The sequence below is a fragment of the Malaclemys terrapin genome, chromosome 25 (genome assembly GCF_027887155.1).
Source record: "Malaclemys terrapin pileata isolate rMalTer1 chromosome 25, rMalTer1.hap1, whole genome shotgun sequence".
Classification (NCBI taxonomy): Eukaryota; Metazoa; Chordata; order Testudines; family Emydidae; genus Malaclemys; species Malaclemys terrapin.
The window spans coordinates 15,445,348-15,468,219 of NC_071529.1; the positions used below are offsets into that span (position 1 = coordinate 15,445,348).

The 22,872-nt window shown below is 68.0% G+C and overlaps 1 protein-coding gene across 1 annotated transcript in view; it reads right to left on the reverse strand.

The window, feature by feature from the left end:
• Positions 1 to 20,444, reverse strand: part of LOC128829307 (inactive phospholipase C-like protein 2) — a 34,454-nt gene extending 14,010 nt beyond the window's left edge. The window contains exons 1-2 of the mRNA XM_054014682.1: positions 20,270 to 20,444; positions 279 to 2,729 (exon numbers count right to left, since the gene is read on the reverse strand). Of these exons, the coding sequence (XP_053870657.1) occupies positions 279 to 2,729; positions 20,270 to 20,383 (2,565 nt within the window). The 5' untranslated portion in view covers positions 20,384 to 20,444. The remainder of the gene's footprint in view (positions 1 to 278; positions 2,730 to 20,269) is intronic.
• Positions 20,445 to 22,872: the final 2,428 nt, after the last annotated feature.

Consider the following 22,872-nt stretch of genomic DNA (forward strand, 5'->3'; position numbering starts at 1 on the left):
CTGAATAGAACCCAGGCGTCCTGCCTCCCACCCCTCCCCCAGACACTCCAACCCACTAGACCCCACTCCCCTCCCCGAGGGGGAGAGACCCAGGCGTCCTGACCCCCGCCCCTCCCCCAGACACTCCAATCCACTAGACCCCACTCCCCTCCCCGAGGGGGAGAGACCCAGGCGTCCTGACCCCCGCCCCTCCCTCAGACACTCCAATCCACTAGACCCCACTCCCCTCCCCAAGGGGGAGAGAACCCAGGCGTCCTGCCCCCAGCCCGGCGCGGTACCTGCATGTTCTCCCGCAGGTCGGTGGCCTCGCGCAGCGGCTGGCCAGCCGTGCGGAACACCTCGTCGATGGCCTTGATGCCGGTGGTCTTGGCGGAGGCGTATTCCCGCAGCCGCCGGCCCCGGCGCCCGGTGCGCCCCCGCCGCTGCCCCTTGCCCCCGCCGGGCCGGTCGGCGATGGCCACGTGCAGGAAGAGGGTGGCGTGGGGTAGCAGGTCTCCGGCCAGGGACTGCAGGGGCACGTGACGGTAGCCGCTCTGCAGGCACTCGAAGGGGATGGTGTACTGGGCGATGAACTCGTCGCCGATGTAGTCGTCGTCCAGCACGACCAGGCGCAGCAGGGCCAGCTCGGGCAGGTTCACCTGGAACTCCAGGCTCTCCTCGAAGACTGGGTTGTCCCCGCTCTGCAGTGCCGTCTTGGTGCGCCGCTCGGCGCAGTCGGCCGGGATGCCGTGGATCTCGGCGCAGACGTAGGGCTCCACCACGTCGCCCTTGGCGCCCGAGCCCCGGGGCTTGGGCAGATTCTGCCCGCTGATCACCCGGAGGTGCAGCAGCTGGGCCGGCACGCCGGGCAGCGAGTCCTTGGCGTTGGCGCTGAAGTAGGAGACCTCCTCCCGCATGACGGCGGGGCGCAGCACGTACCCGCAGGCCCCGTTCTGGTGGAACCAGCCCGCGTTCAGGTCCATCATGAGCCCCGGCGTCTGGAAGTTCATGGCCACCATCTGGCAGCCGCACTTCCAGAAGTCCTGCGGGTTCATGTTGCTGGCGTCGATGCGCAGGGGGCTGGGGTAGACCCGCGACAGGAACCGCTTGTTGTAGCTCACCAGCTCGGTGGGGCACTCGCTGGCGAAGCGCCCGGCCTCCACCTCGCTGAAGGAGCAGAGCTCCCAGTAGCGCTGCCCGCGCCGCGAGGCCTCAAAGTCCCGGAAGGGCACCGCCTGGCACAGGCTCACGAGCTCCGACAGCTCCCTACTCAGCCGAAACCTGCGCCGCCCGTCGGCCTCGCCCGGGCCCTCCTCCTCGTCCGTCACCTCCCCCTCGCTCTCGTGGCAGCTGGGCGGCAGCTTCCTGCCCTTGATGAGGACCCTGCCCTTGAGTGTCTCCGGGGAGGGCAGGTAGGCCTCCTCGGGGGCGGGGGGGTCCAGGTACAACTTGGCGCCCAGGGTTTTCCTCAGGCACTGCGCCATCAGCCGCTGCTGGGCGGGCGAGCAGCGCACGGCCAAGCACAGGATGAGGGGGTATTCGGAGGCCTCGAAGGCGTACCGGTCGATCACACCCACCACGCTGCGACAGGCCACGCGGGAGGTGGCCGAGCGGCCCCCGGAGACCAGGGGCTCACCGTCCGGGCCGTCCCACACCACCAGCTCCAGGCTGCGGCAGCCCATGTGCAGGGCCGTGACGTAGCCGCCCAGGCCCGCGCTGCCCCAGGAGCTGTCCTCCCGCAGGCAGGCGCTGTGGGCCGAGCTGATGTAGTAGTGGGACAGGGGCTGCGTCATGTCCTGGCACACCCGGCGGTGCTGCGGGTCAAAGATGGAGCAGTCAGGGGAGAGCAGGTAGCGGGTGAAGCCGTCGATGGCCAGGTAGCCCTTCTCCCGGCCCTCGCTGGAGGGCTCGTATTTGCCAATGATCTCCAGGCACGTCTCTTCGGTCACCCCCTCCATGCCCTGCTCCACCTCCAGGAACGTCAGTAGGTCCTTCAGCCCCAGCGACTCCTTGTTGCTGGAGAACTGGACCAGGAGGAAAAAGATCTCGGGCCTGGTGCAGAGGTCGCAATAGGCCTCCACAAACAGGTCGCAGGCCACGTCGCTCCCTGGCCGCTCGCCGGCCTTCTGCAGCTCCTTGAACTTCAGTTCGATGGTGGAGGCCTTCATGCCCGGGTTCAGAGCCTTGATGAGCTGCACGGCCCGGGCCACGGGGATCCGGCCCACTTTCTCCAGGTCCGCCACCTCAAAGACCGAGGAGATCCAGGAGGTCCGGAGGCTGGGATGGCCGGCCTCGGGCGCCTCCGGCGTGTGCTTCCCGTAGGACACCAGGTACCTCAGCCCCATCACCCAGGCGTTCACCACGTCGGCCGAGCTGGCCACCAGGTCCAGGGATTCATAGTTGTCGCCGTGGATGATGGAGAAGGCGCACTCGTCCGGGAACTGGTCGGAGAGGCCGTTGCTGCGCAGCACGGGCGTTTTCTTCCCCACCCGCACCTCCTTGACCAGCTCGATCTCAATCTTGGCCTTCTCCGAGTCCTTCTTGGAGGGCTCCCACCTCAGGCAGCGCATGTCCGGGGCCAGCAGGAAGAAGCGGCTGTACATGCGGGAGTTGGAGCGAACTTTCTTCATCTCGCAGCCCTGCAGCATGAAGGAGATGCAGGCCGCCGTGCTGTTGATCTTCCGGTCATGGGGCATGGTGCTGAAGGACACGGTCTTCTTCTTCTGAACTGGCCTCTGGCGAGAGCCGTCCTGCGGGGGGAGAACACAGCAGTCAGGCCCGGCGCAGAGACTGACAGGCCGGGCCACAGGCCGGGCTGCGCAGAGGCAGACCGGAGGGGCAAGGGGCGACGCCCTGCACAGGGACTGGGGCGAGCGCCGTTTGCTCACGGGACCCAGGCGCGGGCTCCTGCCCCTGCTGACACGGAGACGTCACACAGCCAGGCCCCTCTGCCAGCCCAGCCCCGGCACCGACCGCCCAGGGCCAGAGCCCAGCACCGGGCAGGCTCCTTCGAAGCAGAGCACAAACGTTCGGGCTCAAGTCAGGGAGCTGGGGGGAAGGCCCAGCTCCGGCCCAGCCCTGCTGGGTGACCCTGGGCACATCCCTTCTTCTCCCCGTACCTCAGGGCCACGCAAACCCTGTGCTCCCAGCAGTGAACCGGCTGGGGGGCAAACTCATGCCCCTCGACACCCCTCAGGGAGCCTGCCCAGCCGCACAGGGGACAGCGCAGCCCTCATGGGGGCTGGTTCTTTCCTGCGTTACTGCCATGGTTGATTTTGCTCCAGAGGGAAAAAACTGTTCGGAGCAGCGGGTCCACCTCCTGCAAGGTGGCCAGACAGGCCCCAACCCCCCCGGCAGTGACCCCCCCAGACAGGGGCTCAACAGTGGCCGCCTCAAAGCCTCTGTCCCTCCTTCCGCCCCGGCAAGGTGCAGGGGCCTGATAAGGCCGGAGCCAGCGTGGCCCTTTCGAGCTAAATATAGGGCACATCCTCCCATGGCCTGCGGCCGCCACACAGGGACCCCCGCCCCTTCCTCCCGCCACCAGCCAGTTGCTGAGCTCTTCCTGCTGGGGGCTGGGGGCAGGAGGCGCCTTCCCGAGGGCCCTTCCCGGTTCCCCATGGGCGGCCTGTGCTCCCCATGACACCACACACGGACCCTGTGCCCCGGCATCTGCTTCTCCTCTGAGCTGCAGCCCCTGCTAGCCCAGCCCGGGGCTCCCCCAAGTCCCGTCGGTGCCCCTCACTCCCGACCCGCAGCCCCTGCTATCCCAGCCCGGGGCTCCCCCAAGTCCCGCCGGTGCCCCTCACTCCCGACCCACAGCCCCTGCTATCCCAGCCCGGGCCCCCCCCCCAGTCCCGCCGGTGCCCCTCACTCCCGACCCGCAGCCCCTGCTAGTCCAGCCTGGGTACCCCCCGCAGCCCTGCCAGTGCCCCTCACTCCCGACCCACAGCCCCTGCTACCCCAGCCCTGGGCTCTCTCCAGTCCCCCCCAGCTCTGCTGGTGCCCCTCACTCCCGACCCGCAGCCCAGAATGAATGCCCAAACGGGCACCACGATCCAGATTCCAGCAAGCGGGAACTGGAGGTGAAGGAACCGACCATCCCATAGTCGATCAGCCGCCCACGCTGAGTGTGACAAACTGGGACTGTTCTTGCTGGGGTGTGGGAATGCTGACAGGGGAGTGTGACTAGGATGGTCTGCATCGGAGGATGGGAGTCGGCCCGAGGGAACATACCTGAGCTTGTAACATGAGAACCCAGGAGGGGGTTGGAGGTCAGGTGACTCCGGGGCCCGGGAAACTGAACAAAGGCTGTGGGAGGGGTCGCTGAAAGCAGAGTGCTGGAAGCAGGCTGAAGAAATGGCTGGGAGGCAGGGATGGCTCTGACCCCCCAAGGGGGGTGGGCTGGCATGCCCTGGGACCCCAAGCTGGACCTAACTGAGGGGGGCCCTGTTGTCTGTGCCTGCAAAACCTGTCTTGGACTGTATTCCTGTCATCCAAATAAACCTTCTGCTTTACTGGCTGGCTGAGAGTCATGGTGAATCGCAGGAAGCCGGGGGTGCAGGGCCCTGAGTCCCCCAATACTCCGTAACACTGAGCAGCTGGGGAGGAGGCGGGGTCCCGGCTCCAGCTCCCCTCCCCCACACGGCTCTGTCTCAAGGTGATTCACCGGCTCAGGCCTTGGAGAGACAAAATAGCCCCGTGGCCCTGAAACCTCCCGGACCAGCTGGGGAGCCCCCGGCATCCGCGGGCAGCCAGCCTCATGCCAACCCCTGCCCTGCCCCCCCCCAGCTCCCCCAGCCTCATGCCAACCCCTGCCCTGCCCCCCTCAGCTCCCCCAGCCTCATGCCAACCCCTGCCCTGCCCCCCACCCAGCTCCCAGCCTCATGCCAACCCCTGCCCTGCCCCCCACCAGCTCCCCCAGCCTCATGCCAACCCCTGCCCTGCCCCCCACCCAGCTCCCAGCCTCATGCCAACCCCTGCCCTGCCCCCCACCCAGCTCCCCCAGCCTCATGCCAACCCCTGCCCTGCCCCCCACCCAGCTCCCCCAGCCTCATGCCAACCCCCGCCCCCACTGAGCAGGGAGCTCCCCCAGCCTGCCCCCTGCCCAGCCCCCCCAGCGGGTGCTCCCCGGGGGGCAAAGAGCAGCTGGAGGAGGCCTGGGGCTGGGATGAGCAGCTCCTGCCTGGGGTTTCTTCAAAGGGAAGTCTCGGAGGGCTGCTCCTAGGAGATAAGGGGTCGGGAGTAGCCGGGTCTCAGCAAACCAGACCCCTCAGCCCAACAGGCGGGGCGGGGGGGGGGGGGAGCCCAAGGACACAGCAGCCTCGGCGGGATCTCACGGACAGGCACCATCCGCAGGGGCTGGTCCCTGCCCGGCCTTTGCCAATGAGCAGCAACGGGACAATGCAACGAAACAAAGGAGCTGACAGGAATCATCGGTGCCCCTCACTCCCGACCCGCAGCCCCCGCTAGCCCAGCCCTGGGCCTCACTCATCCTCCCGCCGCATCGGAGCTCTGTCGAGCAGAAATGCGCTGAGCCAGAGTCTCCCCCACGTGGCTCCACTGCTGGGCCCCCCCAAGCAGGACTTGCTGCCCGTTTAATCCAGAGGATTTTCCAATCAAGAGCAGCTGGCGCGGCCTGGTCCCCGTATCCTGCTGAGCCCCCCTGAGTCTCCCCCGCCCCTGCCAGGTACCCAGGCGTCGCTGTCGCCATCGGGCAAGGGGCCCCCGTGCGCGCACACCCACCTCACGCACCCCCACACCCTCACGCACCCCCACACCCTCACCCACACCCCATCACTCACAGCCACACACCCTCATGCACCCCCACACCCTCACGCACCCCACACCCTCACCCACACCCCCTCACTCACACCCACACCCTCATGCACCCCCACACCCCCTCACTCACCTCCCACGCACACACACACACCCTCACTCACACCCCCCCACCCCCCCACCCCCCTCACTCACCCCCACACACACCCCTCGCGGCCTGATCCCCGTATCCTGCTCAGCCCCCCTGAGCTTCCCCCGCCCCTGCCAGGTACCCAGGCGTCGCTGTCGCCATCGGGCAAGGGGCCCCCGTGCGCACCCCCACACCCCCTCATGCACCCCCACACCCTCACCCACCCCCCACGCACCCCCACACCCTCACCCACACCCCCTCACTCACACCCACACACCCTCATGCACCCCCACACACACCCCTCGCGACTGAGAGGCCCGGAGCCAGCGGCACGTGGCTCGTTCAGCCAGGAGTCACCCCCACACTGAGCAGCCCGCCCCCAGCCCCCAGGGGAGCCCCCGGCTCTACCAGTCCCACACACGTGGCCCAGTGGGGAGAGGTTCCTGCTCGGCCGAACCAGCTTGTTTAGGCTCCGTTTTCCTTCCTTCCTTCCTCTCTCTCAAGGCCGGGAGCCGGGATCCTGCTGGCTGCTCCCCCCGCGGCCTGGCCACTCGGGGCTTCCTCCCTGCACAGCCCAGCCCATCGCAGCTGCCCCACCAGACCTGGGGCTAGAGCAGGCCCCAGCTCTGACGTGGGCCCCTGCTGGGCTGCCCCATGAGTCCAGACCCCTGCCCCCCCACCGTGAACCTGCCCCCGTCTCCCCCCAGGAATGGACGTGCCCGCAGGCCCCTTAGCCCATCAGCGCTAACGACCCTGGCGCTACAATTCAGTCCTGCCCAGCGACGGCACTGCCCCCCAGCAGCATGCCAGAGCCCCAGGTGCCCCGCGCCCGACGCACACCCGCAAAGGGAAAAGAAAACGCCACAGACACCCCCTGCCTGCCCAGCTGGCTACCCCAGAGGCCCCTGCCCCCCCCCCGCATGGGGCCCATTCACCACGGTATCCCCCAAAGCCAGCCCTGGGGGGGGCCTGTGGCCCAGGCCCTGCCGAAGCTGCATCTCAGCCTGGCTTGGCAGCAGAGCCCAGCACCGGGACCTGGACGCCTGGCGGGACAGACCTGGCCCCCCGCCCCAGGCAGGGCTGTGTCGGAGCAGGAGCGACCCCTTACCGGGCTGCCCTGTGACCCCCAGGCCACGGCCCACAGGGAACACACACGGCTGCCCTCAGAGGGCCCTGCTTGTCCCCCACCCCAGAGGGCTGCTCTCCGGAGCCAGGCCTGGGGCAACCCAGAGCGGCAGTGAAACCTCAGGCAAAGTAGCCGTCTGCCCTGTCCCTGCGGCTGCCCCTTCCCCGGCCCGGGTCAGTCCATCGGCCCCTCCCTTCCCGAACCAGCCTGGCCACACAGGCAGTCTCTATACTGTGTATTGGCCCTGGAGCTCAGGGCTGGAAGCCTCACGTGCTGCTCTCGCAGGGATAGAAACTCCCTGGGAAGGACGAAATCTCCAAGTTGGGGGGCTGAGTTCTGGGGGGAGGGGGACGGGTCGGGGCTTCCAGACGCATCCACCAGCCCGAGGTGCCTGCCGAGCCCCGGGACTCCACCTCCACAGCACCAGCTGGGAGGGCACCAGCACCCAACCCGCCCTTGGTCGTGCCAGGAGCCGGCAGAAACTGGGGCTGTTCCAATGACGAAGCCACTGTACCGTTTGGGGGGCTGGCAGGCTCAGCGCCACCAGCCCAGGGCTGGGCTGGCAGGGGCTGCGGGTTGGGAGTGAGGGGCACCGGCAGTGTTGGGGGGAAGCCCAGGGCTGGGCTGGCAGGGGCTGCGGGTTGGGAGTGAGGGGCACCGGCAGTGTTGGGGGAGCCCAGGGCTGGGCTAGCAGGGGCTGCGAGTCGGGAGTGAGGGGCACCGGCAGTGTTGGGGGGAGCCCAGCGCTGGGCTAGCAGGGGCTGCGGGTCGGGAGTGAGGGGCACCGGCAGTGTTGGGGGGAGCCCAGGGCTGGGCTAGCAGGGGGCTGCGAGTCGGGAGGGTCTCAGGCAGAGCAGTGTTGGGGGGAGCCCAGGGCTGGGCTAGCAAGGGGCTGCGGGTCGGGAGTGAGGGGCACCGGCAGTGTTGGGGGGAGCCCAGGGCTGGGCTAGCAGGGGCTGCGGGTCGGGAGTGAGGGGCACCGGCAGTGTTGGGGGGAGCCCAGGGCTGGGCTGGCAGGGGCTGCGGGTCGGGAGTGAGGGGCACCGGCAGTGTTGGGGGAGCCCAGGGCTGGGCTAGCAGGGGCTGCGGGTCGGGAGTGAGGGGCACCGGCAGAGCTGGGGGGAGCCCAGGGCTGGGCTAGCAGGGGGCTGCGGGTCGGGAGTGAGGGGCACCGGCAGTGTTGGGGGGAGCCCAGGGCTGGGCTAGCAGGGGCTGCGGGTCGGGAGTGAGGGGCACCGGCAGTGTTGGGGGGAGCCCAGGGCTGGGCTAGCAGGGGCTGCGGGTCGGGAGTGAGGGGCACCGGCAGAGCTGGGGGGAGCCCAGGCTGGGATAGCAGGGGCTGCGGGTCGGGAGTGAGGGGCACCGGCAGAGCTGGGGGGGGGCTGGGCTAGCAGGGGGCTGCGGGTCGGGAGTGAGGGGCACCGGCAGTGTTGGGGGGAGCCCAGGGCTGGGCTAGCAGGGGCTGCGGGTCGGGAGTGAGGGGCACCGGCAGTGTTGGGGGGAGCCCAGGGCTGGGCTAGCAGGGGGCTGCGGGTCGGGAGTGAGGGGCACCGGCAGTGTTGGGGGGAGCCCAGGGCTGGGCTAGCAGGGGCTGCGGGTCGGGAGTGAGGGGCACCGGCAGTGTTGGGGGAAGCCCAGGGCTGGGCTAGCAGGGGGCTGCGGGTCGGGAGTGAGGGACACCGGCAGTGTTGGGGGAGCCCAGGGCTGGGCTAGCAGGGGGCTGCGAGTCGGGAGTGAGGGGCACCGGCAGAGCTGGGGGGGGGCTGGGCTAGCAGGGGCTGCGGGTCGGGAGTGAGGGGCACCGGCAGAGCTGGGGGGGGCTGGGCTAGCAGGGGGCTGCGGGTCGGGAGTGAGGGGCACCGGCAGTGTTGGGGGGAAGCCCAGGGCTGGGCTAGCAGGGGCTGCGGGTCGGGAGTGAGGGGCACCGGCAGTGTTGGGGGGAGCCCAGGGCTGGGCTAGCAGGGGGCTGCGGGTCGGGAGTGAGGGACACCGGCAGTGTTGGGGGAGCCCAGGGCTGGGCTAGCAGGGGGCTGCGAGTCGGGAGTGAGGGGCACCGGCAGTGTTGGGGGGAAGCCCAGGGCTGGGCTAGCAGGGGGCTGCGGGTCGGGAGTGAGGGGCACCGGCAGTGTTGGGGGGAGCCCAGGGCTGGGCTAGCAGGGGGCTGCGGGTCGGGAGTGAGGGGCACCGGCAGAGCTGGGGGGAGCCCAGGCTGGGCTAGCAGGAGCTGTGGGTCGGGAGTGAGGGGCACCGGCAGAGCTGGGGGGAGCCCAGGGCTGGGCTAGCAGGGGCTGCGGGTCGGGAGTGAGGGGCACCGGCAGAGCTGGGGGGAGCCCAGGCTGGGATAGCTGGGGCTGCGGGTCGGGAGTGAGGGGCACCGGCAGAGCTGGGGGGAGCCCAGGGCTGGGCTAGCAGAGGGCTGCGGGTCGGGAGTGAGGGGCACCGGCAGAGCTGGGGGGAGCCCAGGCTGGGCTAGCAGGGGGCTGCGAGTCGGGAGTGAGGGACACCGGCAGTGTTGGGGGGAGCCCAGGGCTGGGCTAGCAGGGGGCTGCGGGTCGGGAGTGAGGGACACCGGCAGTGTTGGGGGGAAGCCCAGGGCTGGGCTAGCAGGGGCTGCGGGTCGGGAGTGAGGGGCACCGGCAGTGCTGGGGGGAGCCCAGGGCTGGGCTAGCAGGGGCTGCGAGTCGGGAGTGAGGGGCACCAACAGTGTTGGGGGGAGCCCAGGGCTGGGCTAGCAGGGGGCTGCGGGTCGGGAGTGAGGGGCACCGGCAGAGCTGGGGGGATCCCAGGCTGGGCTAGCAGGGGCTGCGGGTCGGGAGTGAGGGGCACCGGCAGTGTTGGGGGAGCCCAGGGCTGGGCTAGCAGAGGGCTGCGGGTCGGGAGTGAGGGGCACCGGCAGTGTTGGGGGGAGCCCAGGGCTGGGCTAGCAGAGGGCTGCGGGTCGGGAGTGAGGGGCACCGGCAGTGTTGGGGGGAGCCCAGGGCTGGGCTAGCAGGGGGCTGCGGGTCGGGAGTGAGGGGCACCGGCAGGGCTGGGGGGAGCCCAGGGCTGGGCTAGCAGGGGCTGCGGGTCGGGAGTGAGGGGCACCGGCAGTGTTGGGGGGAGCCCAGGGCTGGGCTAGCAGGGGCTGCGGGTCGGGAGTGAGGGGCACCGGCAGTGTTGGGGGGAGCCCAGGGCTGGGCTAGCAGGGGGCTGCGGGTCGGGAGTGAGGGGCACCGGCAGTGTTGGGGGGAGCCCAGGGCTGGGCTAGCAGGGGGCTGCGGGTCGGGAGTGAGGGGCACCGGCAGAGCTGGGGGGAGCCCAGGCTGGGATAGCAGGGGGCTGCGGGTCGGGAGTGAGGGGCACCGGCAGAGCTGGGGGGAGCCCAGGCTGGGATAGCAGGGGGCTGCGGGTCGGGAGTGAGGGGCACCGGCAGTGTTGGGGGGAGCCCAAGGCTGGGCTAGCAAGGGGCTGCGAGTCGGGAGTGAGGGGCACCGGCAGTGTTGGGGGGAGCCCAGGGCTGGGCTAGCAGGGGCTGCGGGTCGGGAGTGAGGGACACCGGCAGTGTTGGGGGAGCCCAGGGCTGGGCTAGCAGGGGGCTGCGGGTCAGGAGTGAGGGGCACCGGCACATATTTTCTGTTAAAGGTACGAACACCCCAGGACACAAACCCCCCCACTGCCAACGTCCCCAGCTCTGGCAGGAGACAGGCCCCTCCCAGTGCTGACGCTCGCAGCCCGGAGAGCGGGGCAGCACGACACAGACGTGGTCCAACCGCCGGCTGCACAGATGCCATGCTGATTTAATTAGGTGCATCGTCCCTTTATTGATGGCAGAGCCCTGGGGCCAGGCTGGCGGCACAGCCCGCAGGGGGCCCGTGAGGGGGCTGCACAGACCCCAGGGATACTCCAAACCAGAGCCCAGCAGCAAACAGACCAGGATAAGGCAGGACATGAAAACAGCCGGGGGAGCCCGGGGCCACCCTAGCTGGGGGCTGGCACCTCCTCTGCTCTCGGTCACCAGCTGATGGTGACGCCGACGGGTCCTGGGCCCGCTGCACGGGCACCCCCCCCCCACGTGCCGTTAGCAGCTTCACAATCCGCTTGCGTCCCCTGGCTTCCGTTCCCCCCTCGCTGCCAGATTGCTCTGGAGAGGCAGCCCGGCGCCAGCAGCTTCCGCTCCACCAGGTGTCCGCCAGCGAGACTGGGCCGGTCGTGCCAGAAGCCAGAGCTGGGTCCCGTGGGGCTGCAGGTGGGCAGGGAGCCGGTCAGTGCTGCTGGCCCTGGTGGGAAACAAGCTGAACCCACCCAGGGGCCCCCAACCAGCCACAGGAGGGGTCACGGCCAAGCTGCACCGGACTCAGGCAGCGTCTGGTGCTCAAGGCACCTGCTCCCGGCTCCCACCAGGCCAGAACTAACCGGCCGCCGGGCCCTCGCACCCGCCCCAAGACAAACACCCACTGTTGGTTCAGCCAAAGCTGCTTTACTTATGGGGCTGGGCCCCAGGGTCCCACAGCGCCTCCTGCCCGGCAGAGACCCTGCCACCTGCCAAGGCGCCAGCCTGGGACGCTGCAGGGCCTGGGGGGCAGAGGCCGCGGTATTTAAAGGCACCAGGGAGCGGGCAGAGCACCCAGGGCTGGGCAATAGGCTGCGTGGGGTGGTGGCAGACTGGCCGGCACAGGGCTCCCAGCGGGACATTGGTTTAGGGCTTCCCGGCACGTCCTGCCCTGCCCAGGGATTCCCTGGGCCCAGGGGACGTGTGCGGGGGATGGGAGCTGGCACCGATCACACTGCACCCGACACCCACCTGGCTTGCTGGCACCTTGCACCCAGCACTGGGCAGAAACCCAGGCCAGGAGCAGGTTCCAAAGGCCACCGACAGGCAGAGACGTCCCGGGGACCGGCCGGCTCCCCCCACTCCAGCAGCCCTTCGCGGGGTGGGGGAACGAGTCACGGGGGCAGGGGGTGAGCTCGGAGGGACGAGTCAGGTTGGGGAGGTACCAAACATGGCATCACTCCAGTTACTATGCCCGGGTGCCATCCACCAGCCCCCTGGCCAGAGCCAGGCACAGCCACGGGACATGGAGACAACCCCTGGGAGACGTCCCTGCTCCCATGGGGCAAGTGGCGAGCCCAGCGGGGGGGTGCGGGAGCGGGCTCCCTCCACAGCTCAGGGAAGGGCCAGGCAGTGCTTGGGGGGTTCCCCACTCTCATCCTGGCTCCAGTTTGGGGGTTCTGGCTGGCAATCGGAGGTGCTTCCCCTTCTCCCTGAGCAGGCCCCATGCTCCAACCCCCTCCCAGCTGTCCTGAAGCCACCGCTCCTGCGTGGAGCCCCCAGGGGAGCCCCCTGCATGGGTGGGGGGAGAACGGGTCCCGTGGAGCAGAGACCAGCCCGGCCGTCGCTGCACCCCAAGCAGCCTGGAAGGGGCGCTCAGCACAGGGGCGAAGCTCCGCGCCCTGACCCTGTGGCTCCCGTCCAAGGCAGGGAGCTCTCTGCCCCTCCCGCACTCCCCCGCCCAGGGGTGGGGGCTGTGTTCCCAGCAGGGTCGGCTGCACACATGGGGTCATGGCCCAGGCCCCCACCCGGTCCCAGAGGCACCGCCCTGCTCGCCCCACACCCTGCACAGCTCTGCCCTGGCCCAGAACCGAAAACAGGAAATCTACCCGGAAAGGAACTGCCGGGCGGGGAGCTGCTTTGATCAAACGGCTTCCATGCCAGATGTGACCTCGCAGGCCTGTCCTCGCCTGCCAGGGAGAAACAGGCCCAGAGTTCACTCGACTGGACTGAGACCCGGATGCAGGGGGGTCATGTCAGGCCGACACCCCCCCAATGCCTGGGCGCCCCCCAGTACAGTCAGCAGGAACCCCCCGACCTAGCTGGGGCACAACCTGGAGGTGGGGTGATGGTTTCACTTTGGGGGGCTGGTCGATGGCCCGCCTGTCCCTCGCGCTCCGGGGAACGCGGTCGCCGGGTGCTGATGGGCAGTGGTGGCTGGACGCACGGGGCGAGGCTGCCACTACATCATGCACTCTGGCCTCTCTGCGCTGCACTTGGGGGGTGACCCCAGCTGGCGGAGACGCCCCAGGCTGGCTTTGCTCGACCTAACTCAGGCGGCACCTGGCTGAGCGGCTGGTCCGTGCTGCCAGAGCGGCCCTGCTCCTGGGCTCCAGGATAGCCAGACTCGGCCTCCCCCCGCCAGGCACCCCCGCCTTGGCACATGCAGCGGCATGCTCTGCCCCGGCCCCGCCAAGCGCTTTGCAGATGGTACAGAGACTCGCTTCCCGGTACAGGATGGAGCTAACCGCACACTGCCTGACTCCGGCCCAGCGAGGCAGCTCCTGCCGGCGGTTATGTGAGCCTTGCTCGAGGGCAGGAAGAGGAAGCCTCACGTCTCAATGCACAGCCCAGCCCAGGGAAGCTCTCCGAAGCGGCTCAGGGAACCGCGGCTCCTGCCGAGATGAGAAGGGGGCGGGCCTGGACACTGCAGCTGTCCATGCTGCAGAGGAAAGAGACTCCCTGGCAGCCAGGGGCAGTACGGGGCGCATGGCCCCGTGCACCACTGAGGCACAGGTGCCCAGCGTGGCTCTCATCCGCGTGCCCCCGTGGCCAGAGGCAGCGAATGCATCACAACAGCACAGGGCGAGTGGCACGCCCGGTCACGCCTGCCAGGCCAGGCACAAGACAGATGCTTTCGCAGGAGAAGCCAACACCGCTCAGCCAATCACACGGGCCAAAACAACCCGGGACGTCCCCTCCGGGTCACCCTCGGGCACTAGGGGCCGTGCCAAATCCCTTCCAAAACACCAGCTCCCTGTGCTCCCCGGCACCATGCTGGGCTCTCTCCGGGCTCCGATGCCGTACCTGCCACAGCTCCATGGCCAGTGACCTGCCGCGCATAGGGCCCCGGCCGGGTTCGCTGCTTTGGCCTCCGAGGCCCCGTGAGCCGATCGGGCACCGAGCTCTGGGTAACTTGCTTAGGAATCTTATGGGACGTTCCCTTAAGCAGCCGGTGGCTCCTCCGCCCGTTCATACCCCGTTGGGTTTGGCTGCTGGGGACCGTGAGACACAGAGGAACTGAAAGCAGTCGAGTTTCGGCCATGGGAGGCTGGGGGCAGGTCTGGATCTCAGGCTGTGCTGCTGGGAAGACATGCGTATGTGACGAACTGGGACTGTTCTTACTGTGGTCTTTGAATGCTGACAGGGGAGTGTGGCTAGGATAGTCTGCATTGGGGGATGGGAGACTGGCTGACGGAGAATACCTGAGCATGTAACATGAGAACCCAGGAAGGGGTTAGAGGCCAGGTGACACCTTTGCAGGGCCTTGTGTCCCCCCACACTCCGTGACAACTGGTGGCAGAGGTGGGATGTACTGCACCCCGTGGACGGTGCTTCCTGCAGTAAGTGACTGGGGAGCAGTAAAACGAAGGGGGATTGACGGGGACCAGGCCGGCTGAAGAGTGAGAGAGAGACGGTTATTACCCCTGGGAGTGTGTGACCAGCGAGAAGGACTTTTGCAGTAACAGGGTCCCCCGGGGGATTGCAGCGAGTGGTCCCAGGGGTGGAGGAGTCTGCCGCTCGACCCTGGCAGAGAGGTGGTGACCAGAAGAAGGGCTGGCACACTAGGGGACCCCCTGGAACGGTGGAAAGTGGAGAGCACAGGCGGGCGAGTGGCCGGCAGGAAGATGGATGCCAAGCGGCTTAAGAGCGACCTGGTGGAGCTGTGCAGGCAGAGGGGGCTGTGCATTGGGAGGTCCATCAAAGAACAGCTCATTGCCCGGCTGGAGGAGAGGGATCGCTTGGATGAACCAAGCCCTGTCCCTGAGGGAAGCCGCCCGGAGGATGCAGCGTGGGCCCCGGGGCCTGACATGGCTGGGAGGGGTCAGACTGCTGCCGAGGACATCCCGAGACCCTGCCTACCTATACCTAGGGGAGAGGTTGGGGGAAGCCCAGCGAATACCGAGGGCACCCTAACCCCGGCGGCCAGCAGGGGATCGTCCCGGCGGAGCTCCCCATCCCGGGAGCAGATGCGACGGGAATGTGACAGGGAGCTGAGACTGAAAGAGCTCGAGTTAAGGCAGCAAGAACTGAAGCAGGAGCGGGAAGAGAAGGAGAAACAACGTCAGCATGAGGAAACCAACGTCAGCTTGAGCTGGAACTGGCCAGGCTGAGGAGCAGTGGGGCCCTGGCTGCGGTGAGCGAGGGGGGACCCAAGACTGCAGAGCTTTGATAAGTGCTTCCTGGCCCAGCGTAAGGAGGGGGAGGACATGGATACCTTCCTGACGGCCTTTGAGAATACCTGCGAGCTGCTCCAGGTTGACCCTGCAGACAGGCTCCAGTTTCTCATCCCCTCACTGGACTCCACAGCTGTGGAGATATACAGCCGACTGAAAGGGGCAGAGACAGGGGACTACGAACTGTTCAAAAAGGCCCTGCTCCGCGAGTTTGGGCTGACCCCTGAGATGTACCGGAAAAGGTTCCGGAGTCAGCGTAAAACCCGCGAGGTCACATACCTACAACTAGCCAACCGGGCGCAGGGGTATGCCCGCAAGTGGACAGCTGGGGCCCAAACTAAAGAGGACCTGCTTGACCTATTTGTACTGGAGCACCTGTATGAGCAGTGCCCATCCGACCTGAGGCGATGGTTGATGGACCAAAAGGCAGAGAACCCGCAGCAGGCCAGTTGGCCGACGAGTTTGTGAACAGTTGGGCAGGGGATAACAGGGAGGAGTCCCAAAGGAAGAGGCCCGCCACAACGCGGAGAGAGAGTCACCATGGGACCTCCCAGCGGGGAAATACGGAGAACGCCCACCAAAGGGGAACATCCGGCGTCAGGTCCATCCGACCCACTCGAGGGGACCCACGGGACATGGGCTGGTATCACTGTGGCCAGAGAGGCCACATACGGGCTCAGTGCCTCAGGCTCAGGGACAGACTGAGCGGACCCAACCCACAGAGGGTTGACTGAGTAGAGACCCAGCCGGGCGAGAGGCAGCATTCCCAGGCAAGGGGGGCTGGCAGAGTACCACCTGCTAAGGAGGGAGGAGAGCTCCAGGCCAGCTCCTCTGGGGGGCTGGATGCTCCAGACTAAGGGTTTCTGGTTTACAGGGTTGGCGCGGGGCTGTCCCTGCGGAGCGAGTACCTTGTTCCCCTGGAGGTGGATGGGAGGAAGGTCAATGGATACTGGGATACGGGCGCAGAGGTGACGCTGGCCCGGCCCGAGGTGGTGGCCCCAGATCGGGTGGTGCCCAACACCTACCTGACCCTGACGGGGGGGACGACCCCAGTCAAAGTGCCCATGGCGAGGGTACACCTGAAGTGGGGGGCCAAGGAGGGCCCCAAGGACGTGGGGGTACACCCGTATTTGCCCACTGAGGTGTTGATGGGGGGGCGATCAGGTCTAGGGGGGTTCCTGCCCTGGGGGCACTCGAGCACTGTAGATGTTTACTGCTGCCCCGCGAGGTCTGTGCTGGGTGCTGGCCCAGGGCGATCCCGACGGGCCTGGTCTGAGCGCTCGGCCTTTCTTCCAACCAGACGCCCACTCCTCCCAGAACTGCCCTTCCGGCCCTCACAGCCGGCCCCTGCATCGGGGTCTTTGCCGAGGACTGAAGGTGCCACGTGGCTCCCCAACCCGCCCAGGAAAGAGGAGAGACCCACTGCCCAGTTCCTGCCAGGCGCCCCCAACACCACGTGACAAACACTGCCACCCACAATCCAGGCCCTGCAGGCCCAGCCATCTCATCAGGCCTCGGACAAAGGCAAGTGCCAAGAGGAAAGGAGGTGCCCGGCCCCACGCAGAGGCGAGATTAGCTGGCTGCGTGCGGGGAACCCAGCGAGGCAGGAGCCGGGATCCAATTAGGGTGAAGGACATTTGCTCTAGAGCCATCTTGGCGTCAGCTACGTGACGTGGCCGTGGGGGCTGCTTTGTCGTTCTACCCACAACTGCCCCTGCCAAACACCCCTTCTGCAGCCCCGCCCCCGCCCGGAGCTCCAGTCCCCCAGGCCGACTCCAGAGCTAACCTTCGCGCGGGGTCACGGGCACAGAGACCCAGACCAGCGTTGGGGCAGGGCCGGGGCAGAGTCCGGGCGCGGGACGCAGCTGTCCCTCATGCCAAGGCCCGAGCCGCAGTGACTCTTGGGAGGAGGGCACAGCAGCTGCCTCCGAACGGGCACCAGCAGGAAAAGCACGAGCCTGACGGGGCGGGTGGAGGCCTGGGGCAGTTGCATTGAGCAGAGCTTGTGCCTTGTGACCCCAGCCCCCAAAGAGCAAGCGGCGACGAGCTGTGTCACATAGCGACTGGACTCCTCTTCGCCCCATCCCACCATCTGGAGGAGAGCGCACCTGGGATCAGGGCAGAGACAAGCCCAGCATGGAACTAACCCGTGGAACTCACAGCTGCAGGAGATCGTCAAGGCAAGGGGACCAGGGTGCCCAGGCATTCAGCGGGACTCAGAGAAGGGATTCGATTCAAAGGCCAGAGGGCACAGTTACGATCCTCAGTGTGACCGTCAGGGCGCAGGCAGCAATTCCTGCCTCTTGTCCGTACGACCCTCCCGTAGATCCAGCCAGGTCCTGCAGCGCCGCTAGCTCAGAGAAGACGCACAGTCTCTGCACGCCCAGCCGCAGGGACGATCGCTGGCTGCAGATGGCACCACCCCGTATAGATATGCCCCCCGTTGCCCCGACGGCCAAGGGCCTCTCCCAGGGAGACTCTCGGGCCACCAGTAAGATACTCTGTGGGCATTTTTCCTCTCCAACGTCTTTGGCTGCAGGCTAACGGGCGCGGGTCCCTGGTAGGTTTACACTGGCATCAGTGGTGAAATCTCTGATCTGAGGACATCAGTGACTCAGCCAGAGGTGAGGGGTCAATTGCAAGAGGGGTGGGCGAGGTTCTGTGGCCTGCGACAGGCAGGAGGTCAGACAAGATGATCACAGGGTCCCTTCTGGCCTTACAGTCCATGAGCTGGCCCATGGGTCATTCCAGGCCCTGCAGAGCCCTGCTACGTCTCCCAGACTCGGGGAAATCAACCCAGCAAGCAGCTGGCAGGGCGGAAAACGAGGGCAGAGCTGCAAACGGTTCCGGCTGCGGGCACCGCTGGGGAACCTCGGCCAGCGCAGCTGGAGCCGCGGCGTTCGGGGAGCCGCTCCCGGTCCATTTCACGCGCCCTGCCTTCCCACCCACAGCGCGCTCACAACCGTCCCACGAGGGCCCTGGGAACACAATGAGGCTGCTCAGTTGCCTGGAGAACGGGGAACAATCGCGCTGTAATTGCCCTGTACGCACATTACGAAGATCGCGAACGCTCCCTTTGCCAAGACAACGCGGTGCTCAACAAAGGAGGCGTGGGCCGGGGCCAGCAGCACGGGGAGCAGCCCACACGCCAGGTATTAATAGAACAGCAGCAATTTCATCTTAAAATAGGCTGTGAGAAGAGAGGAGGCGGGCTCTGGACAAAGGCGACCTATTGCACGGCCCAGCAATGGTGACGCAGGCACAACTGGGGGACAGATTTAGAAATACACGTGCGACTCGCCACCCCCCAGCTCCGGCGCATCCCCAGGACCGTCCTCACCAGGGGCACATTCAGACCCTCCCTCGACCTTCCAGCAAGAGACTTCCCCTGCGAGCGAGTGCCCAGAGGTCAGGCAGGGAGCCACTCGAACGTTCCTCCTTCCACGGGGACGCACCAACCCACCAAGAAAAAGGGGGTGAAGTCCCCAGAACACAGAAGCAACGTCCCCTCCCCATGCACAGCCCTCAACGTCACTGAACAGAGCCGCTCCTAACCCCAGCCCTGGGGCCTCGGGACGCCAGGCGATTGGGGGCTGCCAGGGGGCCTGTGCATGGCAAGCCAGGGGGGCATCACCCAGACAGGCCCTGTCCCAAGGCGCGTACAACCCGGCAATGGTGCTGTGCACACCTGGCTGAACTCCGAGCCCAGAGCGTCAGGGGCCAGCCCGGGACCTGAACCCAACGGGTCGGCCCGGGCCAGGCCTTGTGCGCCTCCCCAGACGGGTCGCTGCCAGCCCCAGCAGGCGCCGAGACAACCCAGTCCGCCAGCTGCCCTGAGACCTGGAGCTGCCCCTCTCCCCCCGGCACAAGATAAACATGGACACCCGGGATGGGGACCCTTGGGAGCTGGATGAAGACCCACAGTGCAAGGCCCCCTCCCCTGCTCGCAGGTACAGCGAGGTCAATCCAAAGCCAATCCGCATTGACACCCCATGGGGCCCAGCGCCTTCTAGACAGATACCAATGGGGGCCCCGGGCCCTGCCCCCAGCCTTTCTGAGCAACTGGGAAGCCCCCCACAGCTCAGCATCACCTAGAGACCAGGCTGGATGGGAACAAGTGAACAGCCCCCCCTGCCCCCCACCGCTCCCCCAGGCCCCCTCGCCCCGCCTGCCTCCCCCGGGGCACGTGGGGACACCCACCAGCCAGCTACCCCTGTCGCTTTCTGCCCCAGTCAGCCCCAATGGTGGAGCCGTCTACCCAGGGGTGGGGGCTGGGGCAGGATCTCCCCCCGTTTGGTGGGGGAGGGGTATCTGGAGGCTGTCAGTGAGCTGAGGGGGGTTAGCCTTAGGGAGGGGGAGACATGTAGTGAAGGACCAGAGAGAAACAGGAGCTGGGGCAGGGGCTCTGGATGGGGGGATCCTCAGAGGAAGGGGGGTCCCTGGTCCCATCCAGCAGGGAGGACGAGGGGGGGCAGAATGGGGGGGGGCAGGCAGGGTGCGGGAATAATGGGCAGTGGTGCCAGGTGAGCAGGAAAGATGTGGGGGGGCGTGATGAGGATCCCGCCTGGGTGCGGGGGGTGGGAAGTTTCCTGGCGGGGGGAGGTGGGTGATGGGGGCCCCAAGGTCCCAGCCGGGGGATGGTATGTAGGTCCCAGGGTCCGGGGGGGGGCAGCTAATGCAGGTCCCAATCCGGTGGGGGAGGGGGGATGCAGGTCTGGGGGGGATGGGGGGCACCGCGGGGGGGGGCAGATGATGCAAGTCCCGGCCAAGGAGGGCAGGGGGGATGCGGGGGCCTGGGGTCCCGGGTGGCGGGGCGGGCGGGGGGACTAAGAAGGGGCCGGTGATGCGGGTTCCGGCGGAGGGGTTGTAGGGGGGCGCGGTGATGCGGGGGGGGGGGGGGCAGGGGCATGCGGGGGGTGCAGGGGGCCAGAGGGGGCCAGGGGGATGCGGGGGGTGCAGGGGGCCAGAGGGGGCCAGGGGGATGCGGGGGGTGCAGGGGGCCGGTGATGCGGGGGTGCAGGGGGGGCACGGGGGGGCCGCGGTCCCGGTCTCACCTTCATGATGCTGGCGCGGGGCGCGGCGGGCACCGGGCTCCGCTCCGCCGAGTTCTCGCGGCTGCTGCCGGAGCCGGAGCTCGGGCTCCCCCCGCCCCGGGGCCCGTCCGCCATCCCCGGCTCGGGGCTCCGCGGCGGGGCCGCTCCCCAGCTCCGCCGCCCCGCGCCCCGCAGCCCCGCGCGGCTCTGCCGGGAGGCGAGGCGGGGCGGGGCGGGGCGGGGGAGGGGCCCAGCCGAGCCCGCCCCGAGCTCCGAGCCTGACCCCCTGGGGCTGGGGCGAGGGGTCCGATCCGAGGCCAGCCCGCCCCCCCAAAAACACCCCCACCCCTGCCCTCTGCACCCCCACACCCCGCCCCATCCACCCCGTCCTCTGCATCCCCCCACCCGAAACACCCCCACCCCTGCCCTCTGCACCCCCACACACCCCGCCCCATCCACCCCGTCCTCTGCATCCCCCCACCCGAAACACCCCCACCCCTGCCCTCTGCACCCCCACACACCCCGCCCCATCCACCCCATCCTCTGTATCCCCCACCACTCTGCACCCCCAAACACCCCACCCCATCCGCCCCCTGTCCTCTGCATCCCCCCCACCCAAAACACCCCCACCCCTGCCCTCTGCACCCCCACACACCCCGCCCCATCCGCCCCCCGTCCTCTGCATCCCCCCAAAACACCCCCACCCCTGCCCTCTGCACCCCCACACACCCCGCCCCATCCGCCCCCTGTCCTCTGCATCCCCCCAAAACACCCCCACCCCTGCCCTCTGCACCCCCAAACACCCCGCCCCATCCGCCCCCTGTCCACTGCATCCCCCCAAAACACCCCCACCCCTGCCCTCTGCACCCCCACACACCCCGCCCCATCCACCCCCCGTCCTCTGCATCCCCCCCAAAACACCCCCACCCTGCCCTCTGCACCCCCAAACACCCCACCCCATCCACCCCTGTCCTCTGCATCCCCCCACCCAAAACACCCCCACCCCTGCCCTCTGCACCCCCAAAGACCCCCGCCCCATCCACCCCATCCTCTGTATCCCCCCACCACTCTGCACCCCCAAACACCCCGCCCCATCTACCCCATCCTCTGCATCCCCCCACCCCCCTGGACCTCCAAACACCCCCACCCCATCTACCCCATCCTCTGCACCCCCCACCCCTCCCCTCTGCACCCCCTCCCCTCTGTGCCCCAAACACCCCTGCCCTATCTGCCCAGACCACACAGCCCCACCCTCTGCACCCCCACATCAACCAACTACCCCTACCCATTAACTACCCACCCCCAACTCATCCACTCACCCCACCCTCTACACCCCAAACACCCCACCCCATCTACACCCCCCCACTTTCTGCGTTCTCCACACCCGACCCCCCCACACCCTACCCAACTACCCACCCCACATACCCCCACCCTCTGCATCCCACCCCTGCACACCACATCTGCACACTCACACACCCCAATACAGCCCCCCCTCCCCAGCACAAACTGCTCCCCCCCCACTCCAGACACCCATCAACACAACCCTATCAAGCCCCCCAAACACCCTCCCTGCACACAGCACTCACCCCAGCCCCCCAATCTACCCCCAGCAGGATCCCCCACTCCTCACCTCATCTGCCCCCCAAGCCTCCCATCTCAGCCCCCCCACTGGACCCCCCCTCCACACACAGAGTCAGTCAGTCGGGGGGGCAGGAGCGGGCGCTTGGCAGCACATAACTTCCCTCTCTAAGCCGTGAGAATAGATCCTACTGCCCCTGCCCCACCTACTTGCTAACCCTTGATGTGGTCCTTGTTTGATCCAGATCGTGAGCTCTGTGCAGCTGGGCCACTCCCAGCCCACGGGGGCCCTGCGCTGCCAGGGCTGGGTGGCACCTGCACAATGGGGGCCCTGAGCGCATCAGAACGGCCAGACCGGGTCAGAGCAAGGGTCCGTCTAGCCCAGTGTCCTGTCTGACCGTGGCCAATGCCCGGCGCCCAGAGGGAATGAACAGAACAGGGAATCATCAAGTGATCCATCTCCAGGTTCTGGCACACAGAGGCTAGGGACACCATCCCTGCCCAGCCTGGCTCATAGCCATTGATCGACCCATCCTCCAGGAACTTACTTCGCTCTTTTATCTCAGTCGGGGTCCAGGCAGCGCCCGGCGTGCCGGGGCCCTGATCTCGGTTGGGATCTGGGCAGCGCCCGGCGTGCTGGGGCCCTGATCTCGGTTGGGGTCTGGGCAGCGCCCGGCGTGCCGGGGCCCTGATCTTGGTTGGGGTCCGGGCAGCGCCCGGCGTGCCGGGGCCCTGATCTCGGTTGGGGTCTGGGCAGCGCCCGGCACGACAGGGCCCTGATCTCAGCTAGGCTTTCCAGGGGCAACCCTAACACAAACAGGGCCGCCCAGAGGATTCAGGGGGCCTGGGGCAAAGCGGGGGAGCTGCGGCGCTTGTACTCACCCGGCAGCGGTCCGGGTCTTCAGCAGCATTTCGGCGTTGGGGGGGCCCTTCAGTCGCTCCGCGTCTTCGGCAGCACTGAAGGACCCGCCGCCGAAATGCCGCCGAAGACCCGGACCGCCGCCAGGCCAGGGCTCGCAGGGCCCCTGCAGGGCCCGGGGCAAATT